General features: G+C 64.6%; 2 protein-coding genes across 2 annotated transcripts; both read left to right on the top strand.

Moving 5' to 3' along the window:
- The first annotated feature begins 21 nt into the window (after window positions 1–21).
- Window positions 22–5,388, top strand: RASSF1 (Ras association domain family member 1). Its single transcript, XM_053989728.1, has 6 exons — window positions 22–271; window positions 1,277–1,398; window positions 3,673–3,777; window positions 3,859–4,147; window positions 4,566–4,681; window positions 4,787–5,388. The coding sequence occupies exons 1-6, from the start codon at window positions 22–24 to the stop codon at window positions 4,931–4,933; spliced, it is 1,029 nt and encodes a 342-aa protein (XP_053845703.1). The 3' UTR covers window positions 4,934–5,388.
- Window positions 5,389–5,650: 262 nt separating this feature from the next.
- Window positions 5,651–9,554, top strand: TUSC2 (tumor suppressor 2, mitochondrial calcium regulator). The gene is made up of 3 exons (XM_053989688.1): window positions 5,651–5,849; window positions 6,077–6,197; window positions 7,771–9,554. The coding sequence occupies exons 1-3, from the start codon at window positions 5,698–5,700 to the stop codon at window positions 7,834–7,836; spliced, it is 339 nt and encodes a 112-aa protein (XP_053845663.1). The 5' UTR covers window positions 5,651–5,697; the 3' UTR covers window positions 7,837–9,554.
- Window positions 9,555–12,625: the final 3,071 nt, after the last annotated feature.

Raw genomic sequence — 12,625 nt, 5'->3', positions numbered from 1 at the left:
CAGCGGCGGGGCCGCCGGGCCATGGAGCTCATCGAGCTGCGGGAGCTGCAGCCGGAGCCGCGGCCGGGCCGGGGCCGCCTGGAACGAGCCAACGCGCTGCGCATCAGCCCGGCCCGCCGGCCCGGCCCCGGGGCGCATCCTGACCCGCGGCTGACGGCGGCACCGGGCGCCGGGCACCGCTTCGAGCCGCGGCGCCGCGGGTTGCACACCTGGTGCGATCTCTGCGGGGACTTCGTCTGGGGCGGCGGCAGGAAGAGCCTCCAGTGCCGCCGTGAGTACCGCGCCGCGCCCCGGGCCCCCGCACCCCCGCCGCCGGGCGCGCCGGCACCCCCGCCAGGCAGCGAGCGTCCCGCCGCTCGGCTTCCTCAGCACCGGGCACCCCCAGCGAGCACCGGATACCCCGCCACCGGGCATCCCCACCACCGGGCACCCCTCACCACTGGGCATTCCCACCGGGCATCCCACCAACCGGGCACCCCTACAGGACACCGAGCATCCTGGTAGTAGGCAGCCCCGCTGAGCACCGGCTGTCCCACCGGTGGGCATGAGTTTCCCAGCACCGGGCATGCTGCCACCGGACACCCCCACCACCAGCGGGTGGGGCATCGGGCACCCCCACGGGCCCCCCATCCCCTGCTAATGGGCCCCCTCACTGAGCACCAGCTGTCCCACCACTGGGCACAGGCATCCCAGCATCAGGTACTGAACATCCCAGCACTGGGCATCTCAATACCAATTACCCCCACCAGGCATCCCGGTGCCAGGCATTTCCATTTAGTTGGGCATCACCATTCTGGGAAGCTGCACCAGGCACTGGGCCTCTGGGCACCAGGAACTGCCACCAAACACTGCACACCCCTGGATCGGGCACCCACATCAGGCACTGGCAGCCCCATACAGAATACCCTGACCCAGCACCATGCATCCCTGTATTGGGTACCTGCACCAGGTACCAGGTATTCCAGCACTGGGTACCCACACGGCCACTGGGCATCCCAGTACTGGACACCCACACTGGTGCCCATACTGGGCACCCCAGTACCAGGCACTGAGCACACCATGCTGGCCAGCCCAGCAGGGAGCACAGCGGCACCGGCCGGGACGTGGCACAGTGCTATGTCCCATGTTGATGCTACCCCTGAGCCCCTGGGCACAGCATGAGCAGACAGCTGACACTGTCACCATGTGCCAGCCCTTGTCCCACCAGTGCCCAGTGCCCTGACCCTGACACCCAGGCTGTGCACAGTGGTGACCCTGCTTCTGTCTCTGTCCCCAGACTGCAGCTTCACCTGCCACTACCGGTGCCGGGCCCTGGTGCAGCTGGACTGCGGTGGCCCCCCAGGTGCTGGTGACGAGGACGATGGCAATGAGCAGGTGTTGGAGAAGGACACCAATGTGGTAGGGCCTGCGCTTGTCTGTGAGGGAGAGCTTGGGCAGGGAGTGGCAAACCTGGGGGCTACACTGGGCTGGCGGGGGCTGAGCTGGGCTGTGCCATGTGAGGCCATGTCATGGCATGCCAGGCTGTGCCATGCCAGGCTGTGCCAAGCCTTGCTGAGCTGGGCTCGGCTGGGCTTAGCTGAGCTGAATGAGACTGACGTGCCAGGCTGTGCTATGCCATGCCAGGCTGCACCATGCCAGGCTATGCTGTACCATTCTGCGCTGTGCCAAGCCTTTATGGACTGCACTGCGCTGGGCTGGCCTGGGCTGTGTAAGGTCGTGCCATGCCGTGCTGTGCCATGTCGGGCTTTGCTGTGCCAAGCCAGGCTGTGCTATGCCCGTGCCGCGCTGCCCGCACCGCACCGTGCCCGAGCCGAGCCGAGCCGAGCGCAGCCGGGGCAAAGCCGTGTCCGGGCGGGCGCGGGTGAAGTCACCGCCGGAAGCGGGGCCGCCGCGCCGCCCCCGGCCCGCGTCACCCCACGGCCGGGGCGGGGCGGGGACGGGGACCGCGCAGAGCCGGCAACGGGGCAGGGCGCGGTAGACGCCGCGCCGAACCGAGCCGGGGCAGGAGCGCGATAGGGACCGGGCTGAGCCGAGCCGAGAACGGGACCGCGATAGGGACCGGGCTGAGCCGAGCCGAGAACGGGACCGCGATAGGGACCGGGCCGAGCCGAGCCGAGAACGGGACCGCGATAGGGACCGGGCCGAGCCGAGCGGGACGGCGATAGGGACCGGGCGAAGCGGAGCCGGGACTGAGAGTGGGACCGGGCGGAGCCGAGTCGGGACTGAGAGTGGGACCGGGCGCAGCCGAGCCGCGATAGGGACCGAGCGGAGCCGAGCCGGGCCAAGGGCCGGGCTGAGCGGAGCCGGGCCAAGGGCCGGGAGCGGGCTGAGCCGAGCCGGGAGCGGACCGAGCCGGGCCCCGGCCCGGGGGCCGGTCGGGCTGGCGCGAGGCCGGGTGTGCCCGTGTGCTCGCCGCCCCGGCGGGGCTGCGGGGCGGCCGGGCCGGGCCGTGCCCTCCGCCACCGCCACCGTGCCCGTGGCCGGGCCGGGGGCCGGCGGGCCCGGGGGCTGCGGGGCGGCGGCGTTGGCTCTGCGGCGGGGCGGCGCGGGGGGCACGGGGGGCAGCACGGCCAGCAGCGGCTACTGCAGCCAGGAGGACTCCGACTCCGAGCCCGAGCTCTTCTACACCGCCCGCACCTCCCTCGGCCGCCGCCCGCGCCGCCGCCAGGTCGGTCCCGGGCCGTGACGTAATGGGGGGCACGGGTGACGTCATCGGGAGCACATTCCCCCGGCTGGGTGCTGGGGAGCAGGCGAGGGTGGGCTTGGTGCGTGGGGAAAACTAGAGGTGTTGGTGGTCTTTTCTTAGAGGTGAGCTTGGCCCTGCTGTGGGGCAGGAGTGGGCTCAAGCATGGCCGTGCCGGGGGACACGGTGGCCCTGTCCGGTTGGATGTGGGGTGAGCGAGGCACCGTGGGGCGAGTGGAGTTTCGCTGCCTGGCACGGGCACCCCAAGGTCCCTCAGGGCTGGAGCTGCTCCCAGCTTTGGGGGTGCCGGGACAAACTCCCCGGGCAGCTTCACAGCTGTCCCCATCCTGCAGGGCCCCCCGCAGGGTCCGGCAGTGCCTGCATGCTGTGGGGTGGCTCTCGGGGCTGGGACCCCCTCAGTGCCGTGGGGACACGTGCAGCACTGTGTGGCAGCTCCGCGGCCCCGCGTAAATACTCATTAGTGGGTGCCGGTGGCAGGGACGCCGAGCCAGGACGCTCGGTCCCTCGTGTGTGGGGCCAGCCCTTTGAAGTGGGGTGCCGGCGGCAAGGGCGGGCTGCACCCCCAGCCCGGCCCTCCTGCCTCAAATGTCAGGGCGTCCCCGCGGGCGCGGAGCCTGCCCAGACGCCCTGGTGCCGGGCTGGCGGCTGCCGGCGCTCTGCCTTGGGGACGCCTCTCTGATCTGGGGTGCCGGGAGCGGCCGCTCGGCTCCGGGTGTTCTCGCAGTGCGTTCGCACAGCCCTGGGGGCGGCCGGTGCCGGTGTCCCCGGAGCAGGGCTGGGGCCGCGGTGAGCTCAGCTGTGCGTCCCGGCACAGCCCAGCTCAGCGCCAGCCGGGCTGATGCAACCCCGTGCAACCGCCCGCGCATCTGCCGCTGCTTCGGGGTGGGCTGCGGGCCGGCGCGACACCGAGGCAGGAGGGACGGTCCCTCCCGGTCTCTGTGCCGCTCAGCCCGGCTGCTATCCCGCAGGATGAGCCCAGCGAGTGGGAGAAGACAGAGCTGGACCAGGCGCAGGTGGAGCAGCGGATCAAGGAGTACAACAGCCAAATCAACAGCAACCTCTTCATGAGCCTGGTACGGGGTCGGCATAGGGCCGGGGGGGGGGGTCACGGTGCCCTGCCCTGACCCCACTCACCCCCCACCGGTGTCTCGTAGAACAAGGACGGCTCCTACACCGGCTTCATCAAGGTGCAGCTGAAGCTGGTTCGCCCTGTCTCGGTGCCAGCCACCAAGCGGGTCCCCTCCCTGCAGGCGGGGCGGCCACACCCCCAGGGGGTGAAGCGCCGCACGTCCTTCTACCTGCCCAAGGGCACCGTCAAGCACCTGCACATCCTCTCGCACACCCGGGCCAGTGAGGTCATCGATGCCCTCCTCCGCAAGTTCACCGTCATCGACAACCCCCGCAAGTTCGCCCTCTTCGAGAGGTCTGAGAAGGATGAGCAAGGTAGTGCCCAGCGTCACCCTGTCTGCACAGTGGTGGCCGTGTCCCCATACTGGCAGTTTCCCCTGGGTGGTGCCAGTTCCATGGTCGTGATGTCCCCTGGGTCCCTCATGGTGGTGGCAGCATGCCCACGGCAGTGGTGTCCCCACAGTGGTGGTGTCCCCCAAGGTGGCAGTATTACGGCAGTGGTGCCCCAATAGTGACACTTTCCTTAGGCAGCAGCATCCCCTTGGTGACGGCATCCCTGTAGCAGTGGTATCCCCCTTTGGTGGCAGCGTCCCCTGTCACCATGGATGTGTCCCCCATTCCAGCAGTGGTGTCCCGTGTGGTGGTGATGTCCCCATAGCAGCAGCATCCCCGTAGCAGCAGTGATGTCCCCGTAGCGGCAGTGTCCCCGCGGTGACGCGTGGCCCCGTTGCAGTGTATCTGCGGAAGCTGGGTGACGACGAGCAGCCCCTGCGGCTGCGGCTGCTGGCCGGCCCTAGCGAGAAGGTGCTGAGCTTCATCCTGAAGGAGAACGAGACCGGAGAGGTGAACGTGAGTGCGGGGACGGGGAGGCGGCTGGCACCCGCACTGCCCGGGGCGGTGGCCGTGGGGGGACGCTGCAGGTCCGCGTCGCGATGGCAGCCCTTGTGCCTGCAGTGGGACGCCTTCACGCTGCCGGAGCTGCACAACTTCCTGCTGATCCTGCAGCGGGAGGAGGAGGAGCACGTGCGGCGGCTGCGGCACCGCTACGCGCGCTGCCGCCAGAAGATGCAGGAGGCGCTGGCCGCGCTCACGCCGGGGTGACCACGAGGCTCGCAGCCGAGGCCGGCCAGCGCACCAGGATCCTCGCCCACCGGCGGTGGGGGCAGCAGGGAGGGGGGTGGAACGGGGCACCACGGACCCACCGGGCTGTCACAGCCCCCATGGGGCTGGCCCAGAGAGTGAGGGTTCCTGGTGGGAGCGAGAGCGAGTGTCACCCGGGAGTGGGTGTCCCCAGGGAGCGTGTCCTGGGGGGAACGAGTGTACCCTGGGGGATTGGGTGTCCCCAAGAGAGCGTGTGTCACCTGGGGGATTGCGTGTCCCCAGGGGAGTGGGTGTCCCGAAGGGAGCGTGTGTCTTGCGGGAAGCAAGTGTTACCTGGGGGGATTAGGTGTCCCCAGGGGAGTGGGTGATACGGGGGGAGCGAGTGTCCCCGGAGAAGTGAGTGTCCCTGGGAAGAAGCAGGACATCGAGCACCAATAAAGGCATCTTGGTGACGAGGCCTGGCCTGCGGTGTCGTCCTTGGCGGGGCTGGCTGGGTGGGAAGGGACGGGATGCGTATAACGCCCCGGTGTCGGCGGGCCGTGGGTGCCCACACGAGGTGCGGGTTGGCGGCGGCGGGACTCGAACCCGCGGTTCCCGCGCAGCCGGCGGCGGGCGGGGAGGAGGGCGCGTCCGCGCCGGTGCCACGTGACGCGAGCGCCGGAAGTGGCGCAGGCGGCGCTCGGTCGGTGTGGCCGGGCGGCTCCGGGCCGCCCCCGTCCCTTCCCCCCCCCACCGGCCCCGCTCCTGCCGCCGCCGCCCCCGCCATGGGCGCCAGCGGCTCCAAGTCGCGGGGGCTGTGGCCCTTCGCCACCCCGGCGGCGGGCGGCGGCGGCCCCGAAGGCCCCGGCGGGCAGCAGGCCCTGGCCCGGGCGCGGGCCGCGCGCGCCGCCACCCCCTTCGTGTTCACACGGCGCGGGTGAGACGCGGGCGCGGGGGGCGGCTGCCCTGGGGCGGGGGGCTCTGCTGCTGGCCGGCCCCAGCACAGGCGCGGCACGGGGGTCGGGAGGGGCCGCCGGCAGCGGGTGATCGCTGCAGCTCCTCAGGGGAGCGGGACCGGCCCCAGCCCCCGGCCCGGCTCGGGGCGCACGGAGCCGGCAGGGCCGGCAGGCTCTCACCCCAGCGCCTCCCCTCTCCTCTCGGCAGCTCTATGTATTACGATGAGGACGGGGACCTTGCTCACGAGTTCTACGAGGAGACAATCGTCACCAAGAACGGGAGGAAGCGCGCCAAGCTGAAGAGGATCCACAAGAACCTGATACCTCAGGTAATGTGCGGAGAAGGATGGGGGAGACTGAGTGCCAAGCGCCACGGTGACACTTGAAGTCCGGCCTTTAAGGAACCATCTCCCTCGGGGCATGTTCTTACTGGGAAGGTGGAGGCTCTCTCCTCCTCCCCAGTGTCTGCCTCAGAGCCGTGATTCCTGTGTGTCCTGGCTCACGCCCGTGTCACCTGAGGCTGTGACAGGAAAGGGAGAGCTGGTGGCACCCTCCAGCTGCCTTTTTTTGAGAGAAGCAGTGCCTGAGCCTGTCAGAATTGCCAGGCAGGGGAAGATAGCTCAGCTGGGTGTATGCTGTGGGGCACAGAGTGCCAGACAGCCCTGCATGGCCACGGCATCTCCTTACAAGCACCTTCCACGAGGCGTAGGGTGTTGTGCTGCCTCAGCCAGTGTCATGTCACTGTGGAGGGCCAGGCCCTGTGTTAGGGAGCAGCAGCCAGAGCCCATCAGCTGCTGACATGAGCTTGCACATCCCCTCCAGCTGCTCAGCAGTGTTGACAGCTCTGTGCTTTGCTCTTCAGTGGAAAAGTCTCCTCTTTAAATAAGCAAGTGGTGTGAAGTTGGGCAAGGGCTGGAATGTCAAGTGAGGATCATGGTGCAGGGGCAGGAGAGCCTGCATATAGGGAATCTTTTGGGGGCATAAATGGAGGAAAGAGCAGATGAAAACAGGTCTGGAGAGAGCTTCTATAGAAGTCTTTCCTAATTAAGTAGAAAGGCATGGCTGTAATGAGCAGCTGGGGTGAGCTGTCAGTGTACTCTGAGGAATGGGCAGCCTCTCAGCTGGATGGAACCATGGAACCCCTCTGAGTGCTGAGCGGGCACTTGTGGATGGAAGGATTTGGTGATGCTTCCTGGGCTGGCATTCTAGCAGAAGCAGGCTTGGCCTGTGGAACTGAGTCCTTGTTCATGTGGGTTGAAACTCACCCAGTTGGAAAGCTCAGCTGAGCTGGAGAGAGCAGGTACCAGCACTGAAGAGTCCGTTGCTAGCTCAGGCTTTACTCTGGTTCTGTGGGTGCAAGCCCAGCCCTGAGCCCCCGCCCCCCCACCTGGTGCTGTGACAGGAGAAGGCTCGGATGGGGCATGGGAACGTTTCCCGTGGCTGGTGTGGAGGGAGCGTGCATTCAGCAGCCTCCTCTCTGCACAGAAAGCCGCCTTTCTGTGCGCCAGCTGCCCTGGCTGCGTTCTCTCAGAGAGCTCTTTTCATTCCTCTAAATCCCATGAATGAAAGGTGCCGCATGAAAAGCCCAGACAGCCAATATCTGCCAGTCACGCACCAGCTGCTGCACGGGCAGTGCCTGGCAGAGCAGCTCCCTCCTTTCTCGCCCTGCCATGTGTGGCAGCCAGCCGTGCCGCCCTCGGCTCCCCAGGGACGAGTGCGAAGGGCAAAGGGCCCGTGCTTTGTGTGCTGCTGCTCAGGCGTACCTGGTGTCACAGGCGATTTATGGAGCCTGGTCCCTCCGGTTCCTCCAGGGCACAGTGTTCTCTGTCACTGGGTGACTGGCAGGGCTCAAGGATGTTGATTGGCCGTCCCTTCTGCTCACCACTCTGACTCTTCTTTCAGGGCATAGTGAAACTAGAGCATCCTCGCATTCACGTGGATTTCCCAGTGATTATCTGCGAGGTGTGAGTCCCAGACATCGCTGCTGCCCGTGGGTGGGAGGCCCTGCCCCACCACCTCCAGCCTCACTGGGCCAGGCTGCATCGTGTTCCCACTGAGGAGGACTCCAGCCGTGTGGCAGGATAGTGGCTCTCCTCTCGCCTGGAGGTGAGGCAGGACGGAGCAAGCCTTCGCAGGAGATGGGTGACTCTGTGCAACGACTGCTTAAAAACATCCTCGCTTGAGTCAGAAGACTAAAATACCTTTTGTAGCCTCTAGCCGACGTTTGATGGGTAACTGGAACTGCAAACAAGCTGCTGTGATTGAGCTGTGAAAGGGAGAGCAAGCCTGCACTTCTCATCAGAGAGAATCCCCTGCTTCTCAGGTACGCGGCCCAGGGAGAGCCAGGGCACGGTAACGCCCTGCCCTGCACCCCGAGGTCCCTGGGGCCCGCAGGTTAGATGGCCAGTGTTGCAGCATGTCCCTTTGACACCGGTGTGATGTGACGTTCCCCTGTGTGGGTTTGTTGATGGAGGATAAGCAGAGCAGGCTGAGGGGTCTCAAAGCACATTGGGCTGGCTGCTGCTCTCCTCTTGGGAAGGGGATGGAGATCAGATGCCACTCTCTTAGACCTCGGTCTCTTCCCCCACTGCGTTTCCCCCCTTCGGCCAGTGCTGGGGAGGTTGGCTTTACTGCTGCCTGCTGGAGATCTCCGCAGTCCCTGGCCCCTGCTGGTGGCAGCAAGGTCCCAGCTCCGCAGCGGACTTGCCTCCCCCATTGTCACACTGGCTCCTGCTGAGCGCCGTCCCTCGCCTGCTGCGGGGCTGGGCTGCCGGGCAGCTTCCTCACCCCCGCTGCTGTTTGAACGTACCTCCCTGTAGGCTGGGCCTCGACTGAGCCAAGCAGGAAAGGAATCCTGTCTTCCTTCCCTGTGCCCCTGAAACAATCAATTGGTGAACCTGCCCCGGCTTGGAAATCTCCCTGGCGATGTGAACTGTGGTTCCTCCCGCATCCCAGCTGGTGGCAGGAGGAGAAATGCAATGCACTTTAAAGGGAGGCTTTCTGCCCCACCTCGGAAGGTCCTGCTCTTTTCTCCTCTTTCTTCCCACCTAAGAAGGTCGAGGTCTTGGCGGCACCGAAGAACCTCTCACCCCTGTGTGCGTCCAGCTGCTGAGGGAAAGGCCTGAGCCCAAATGCCCCTTGGCAGCATGAGGAGCCCCTGCCTCCCTGCTCAGCTGTGCCCGGACCGGGCAGGCAGAGGAGGACCGGCAGCAGGCGCAGCTTTAAAGTGGGTCAGAGCCTACTCCCCACAGCAGCCAGCTCGGCTTTCCTCCTCTTTCGTTCCAGAACTTATTTACTTTTTAAGCACTTCAGATGTTTGCTACCTCGATTTTTAATTTAAGCTGCTGGCACTTGGCTGCCAGCCCTGTCGGTGTCTACGTTGGATGTATCCATCCCCGCGTCCGCTGAGAGCCGCCCGGGCGCGGGGCCACATTCCCAGCTTCGGGGAGATAACAGCGACGTACGTGGCTGTTGCTGTCTTCCTGTCACCACCTCTTCCCTTCACGTCCCTCCACCCGCGGTTCCCATCGACAGGAGCGAGCACACAGGGTGAAATGGATGTGCTGGCTGCCACCAGGAAAGTGGAAGGGCAGGGCTCATCTACACTGTGATGCTGGGCACTTCTTTCGACATCTTTTGTTCTGCTTGCTTGAAAGAGTCTTGTCTTAAAACAATCCCTCACTGAAGTGTTTCTTATTTGCACCACCTGCTCTTGAGTTTCTCCCTGGCTGGAGCTCCCTGGGATGTGCATCCCTTGGGCTCCACAGGAGAGCAGGAGCTGCTGTCCCCAGGAAGAGGAGAGAAAACCGTGGCCACGCTGTCTGTGCTGCCTTGCCCCACTGCTGTTTGAGGGCATGGGAAGCTGCACTGACCCTGCCTTGGGCATGGGGGGAAGGAGGAGGAGGAGTGGGGAGGGCGTTGGTGCTCTTTGCCTGCCCCAGTGGGGAGCCCCTCACCTGGCTACCAGCCAAAAATCTGCTATCAAGGCATGGCCCAAACCCAGGGGAGGGGGCAGAGACTGTGACCAGCTTAGCAAGGATGCTTTTGTCCTTTCTGATAGGCTGCCCATCCTTCCCCCAGCGTATTAAACATGCGTCCCCAAAACCCATGCCTTCTCCCCCTTCTATCCCCTCAGTGTCACCAGAGTGGCAGAACCTCTGCAGGTTGCCAACAAGCTGCATCCTGCCCCGCTTCTTCCCAGGCTGGTCCCCACAGCAGCCAGCCCCCAGGACCCCAGCAATCCTGTACCAGCAGGGCCTTGGGAGCACCTGGAGGGATCTTAAAAATGTGAAGGTCACTGTAAATAGTATCTGTGTCCACTGTGGTGTTGGAGCAAGCAAAAAGAAAAAAAAAAAAAAACCACAAAAGTTTTCCTTTTAATTCTAATTTTTTTTTTTTACAATTTCTGTGCAACATTGTGCTTTCCCGTGTGGATGTGTAGCCAAATCGTACTCACCGACACTAGGCTCCTTGCTCCTCTAGCGTGTGGGTAGGACCCATGGGTTTGGGAAATGTACACTACTTCTGGTCCTTCCTCCCAGTGCATCTGTCCACTTTTGTTAAATTTCAATAAAATTATTTGTAGAGCCCACAAGTCCCAGAGCTGTCTTAATGGGGAAGGCAGATGTACCTGAGGGAAGGTGGACTTCGAGCCCCCCGTTTTTTCGGGAAGGGGGTGCTTGTGCACGTGTGGCCGAGCTGATGGTGAAGGTCCCCCGAGTCACAGCCGTTTCCAGGTTCTCCAGTTGGCACACGGGACTGGCAGGAATTGGTGGCTGTGTCAGGCTGTGACTCTACTTGTAGCTGCCATAACAGCTTTTAAATGTATAAGTAATGTCAAATATATGTAATTTCCTTGTTCATTCCCGAGGGCTGGAGCTCAGGCCTCTCTCCCGTCCCTTGTGGGGATGGAGGTGTGAGGAGCCGGGGCTCGCAGCAGCCTAGCCTCAAGCTACTCTTCCCATGGCTCCGCCCGAGCCCCGCGGGGGGGAGGATCCGCCTGTCCGCTCCTTCCTCGCCTGCCAAATCAGTGCCTCATTAATCACGGGGGCCTGACGTTCTGGAGCCGGCGTGACCCTGTGCCGGGATGCCGCCCGTCCCCCGAGCATTGCCGGCTGTCCGTGGGGCAAGTGTGATCTCACTTTGTTCCCCACGTCCTGTCCCCGACAGCCCTGCAAGTGTTTTCCTGCAGCCACTGTCACTTCTCATCATTTCCTCCGTGCAAGCCGGCTCGGAAATGAGCCGCTGATGAAAGCTGTCATGAGAGTGAGTGGTACAGAGTGTGGTGCCAGCCCTCCAGCGTCGGGGGGATGAGGCTCTGGCGCATTTATCCATAGGGACCCCAGCCCCAGGAGGGATGGAGGGATCCTGGTGGTTTAGAAAGGGACCGGGTGGCTGCGCAGGGTGGTACAGCCTGGCGAGATTACACAAGGTGGTGGCTGTGGCTCTGTGGCTGCGTGACCATCTTTGTGTCTGCCAGGGCCACCACAGTCCCCTCCTGCTGCCAGTGGGGCAGGGCCATGCCCAGAGCCCCAGCCCAGGGCAAAGGCAGATGCTGACGTCCCCTTCTGGCTTCATGGCTGCTCCATTCCCAAGCTGACCTCCTCTGACACCTTGCCCGGACCTGTCTGGCACGAGTGGCTATGACTCACGCCCCGTTATCTTTATCTGCCATCCGTGAGGGATTCCCATTCTCCTGCTGCCTGCCTGGTGCAGCTCACCCTGGTCAGCTCACCCTGGTCACTGCCTGCTGCTGCCATCCCGCACTCCTCTACGCTCTGGGAATGACTTGGAATGATCTCTTGCTCGGTAGGGCAAGGGGAGGCTGGATCTGCCCAGCTGCCCCTTCCCAAAAGCAATTCCTCCCTGTGGGAAGGAAGGAGGGAAAGCGAGTCAGGTGATGCTCCCACTGAGGGGACAACAGTGAGAATTTGCGTCACATTGAGGACTCCCAGCCCTCCCAGCAGTGGAAATCTGTGACCCCTCCGGCCACCCCACTGCCGGTGGGGCTGGATACCTTCGCATGTGGAGGATGGAAAATTTTAGCTGCTGGCGAAGGGAGCCTGTTTACTGCCCAGAGGGGAAGGGCAGCGCCTGCAGCGCTGGGACTTCTTGGCTCCCCACAATCTCTCCCAAGGGTTTTGGCAGCCAACGCCCGGCCAGCGGCTGACCTTCCCAGCCCCTCTCCCAGCCAGTGCCTGGCATTGCCTGCAGGCCAGGCTGAGCTCTGGGGTGCAGCCTGGATTTGGAGTGGCTGGCCTGGATGCAGTGCCCATCCCTAGCAGGGCTGTCACCCTCTCGGTGGGAGCTTCACCACAAAAGCTGACACCTAAGTGGTGCCACTAACTGGAGCCAGCTGCGGGTGCCTGCGGCCAGGGCTTGGTGAGGCACCAGGAGCTGACACCGAACAATGCTGGGCTTGGTGCTCCTGCCTGCTCCTTAGGGAGCTGGTGGGTGGCTGGGGAGCACTTCCGTAGATTCAATCCCGCTTCCTTCCCCTGTCAGCCCCGACACACCCTCGCAGTCCGGCGCTTCCTGCGCGGTGGCACCCCCATGGCCCTCAGCCCAATGGGGCCAGCCCTGGCCAGAGCCGGCTGGGGACAGGCAGCACATGGGGACTGCCACATGGCTGGTCCCTGAGCCCTGCCTGTCCTGTTGCCTGCCAGAGGAGACCGGCTGGAGCCTCAGCAGTGCTCTGGGAAGGAAGCCCCTCCAGCCCAGTTACACCCGTGGCCCCCCTTTGTCCTCTCCAGGCAGG

The sequence above is a fragment of the Vidua macroura genome, chromosome 13, assembly GCF_024509145.1.
Source record: "Vidua macroura isolate BioBank_ID:100142 chromosome 13, ASM2450914v1, whole genome shotgun sequence".
Lineage (NCBI taxonomy): Eukaryota > Metazoa > Chordata > Aves > Passeriformes > Viduidae > Vidua > Vidua macroura.
The sequence above is the reverse complement of the archived record's forward strand: the minus strand, read 5'-3'. Positions and strand labels throughout refer to the sequence as shown.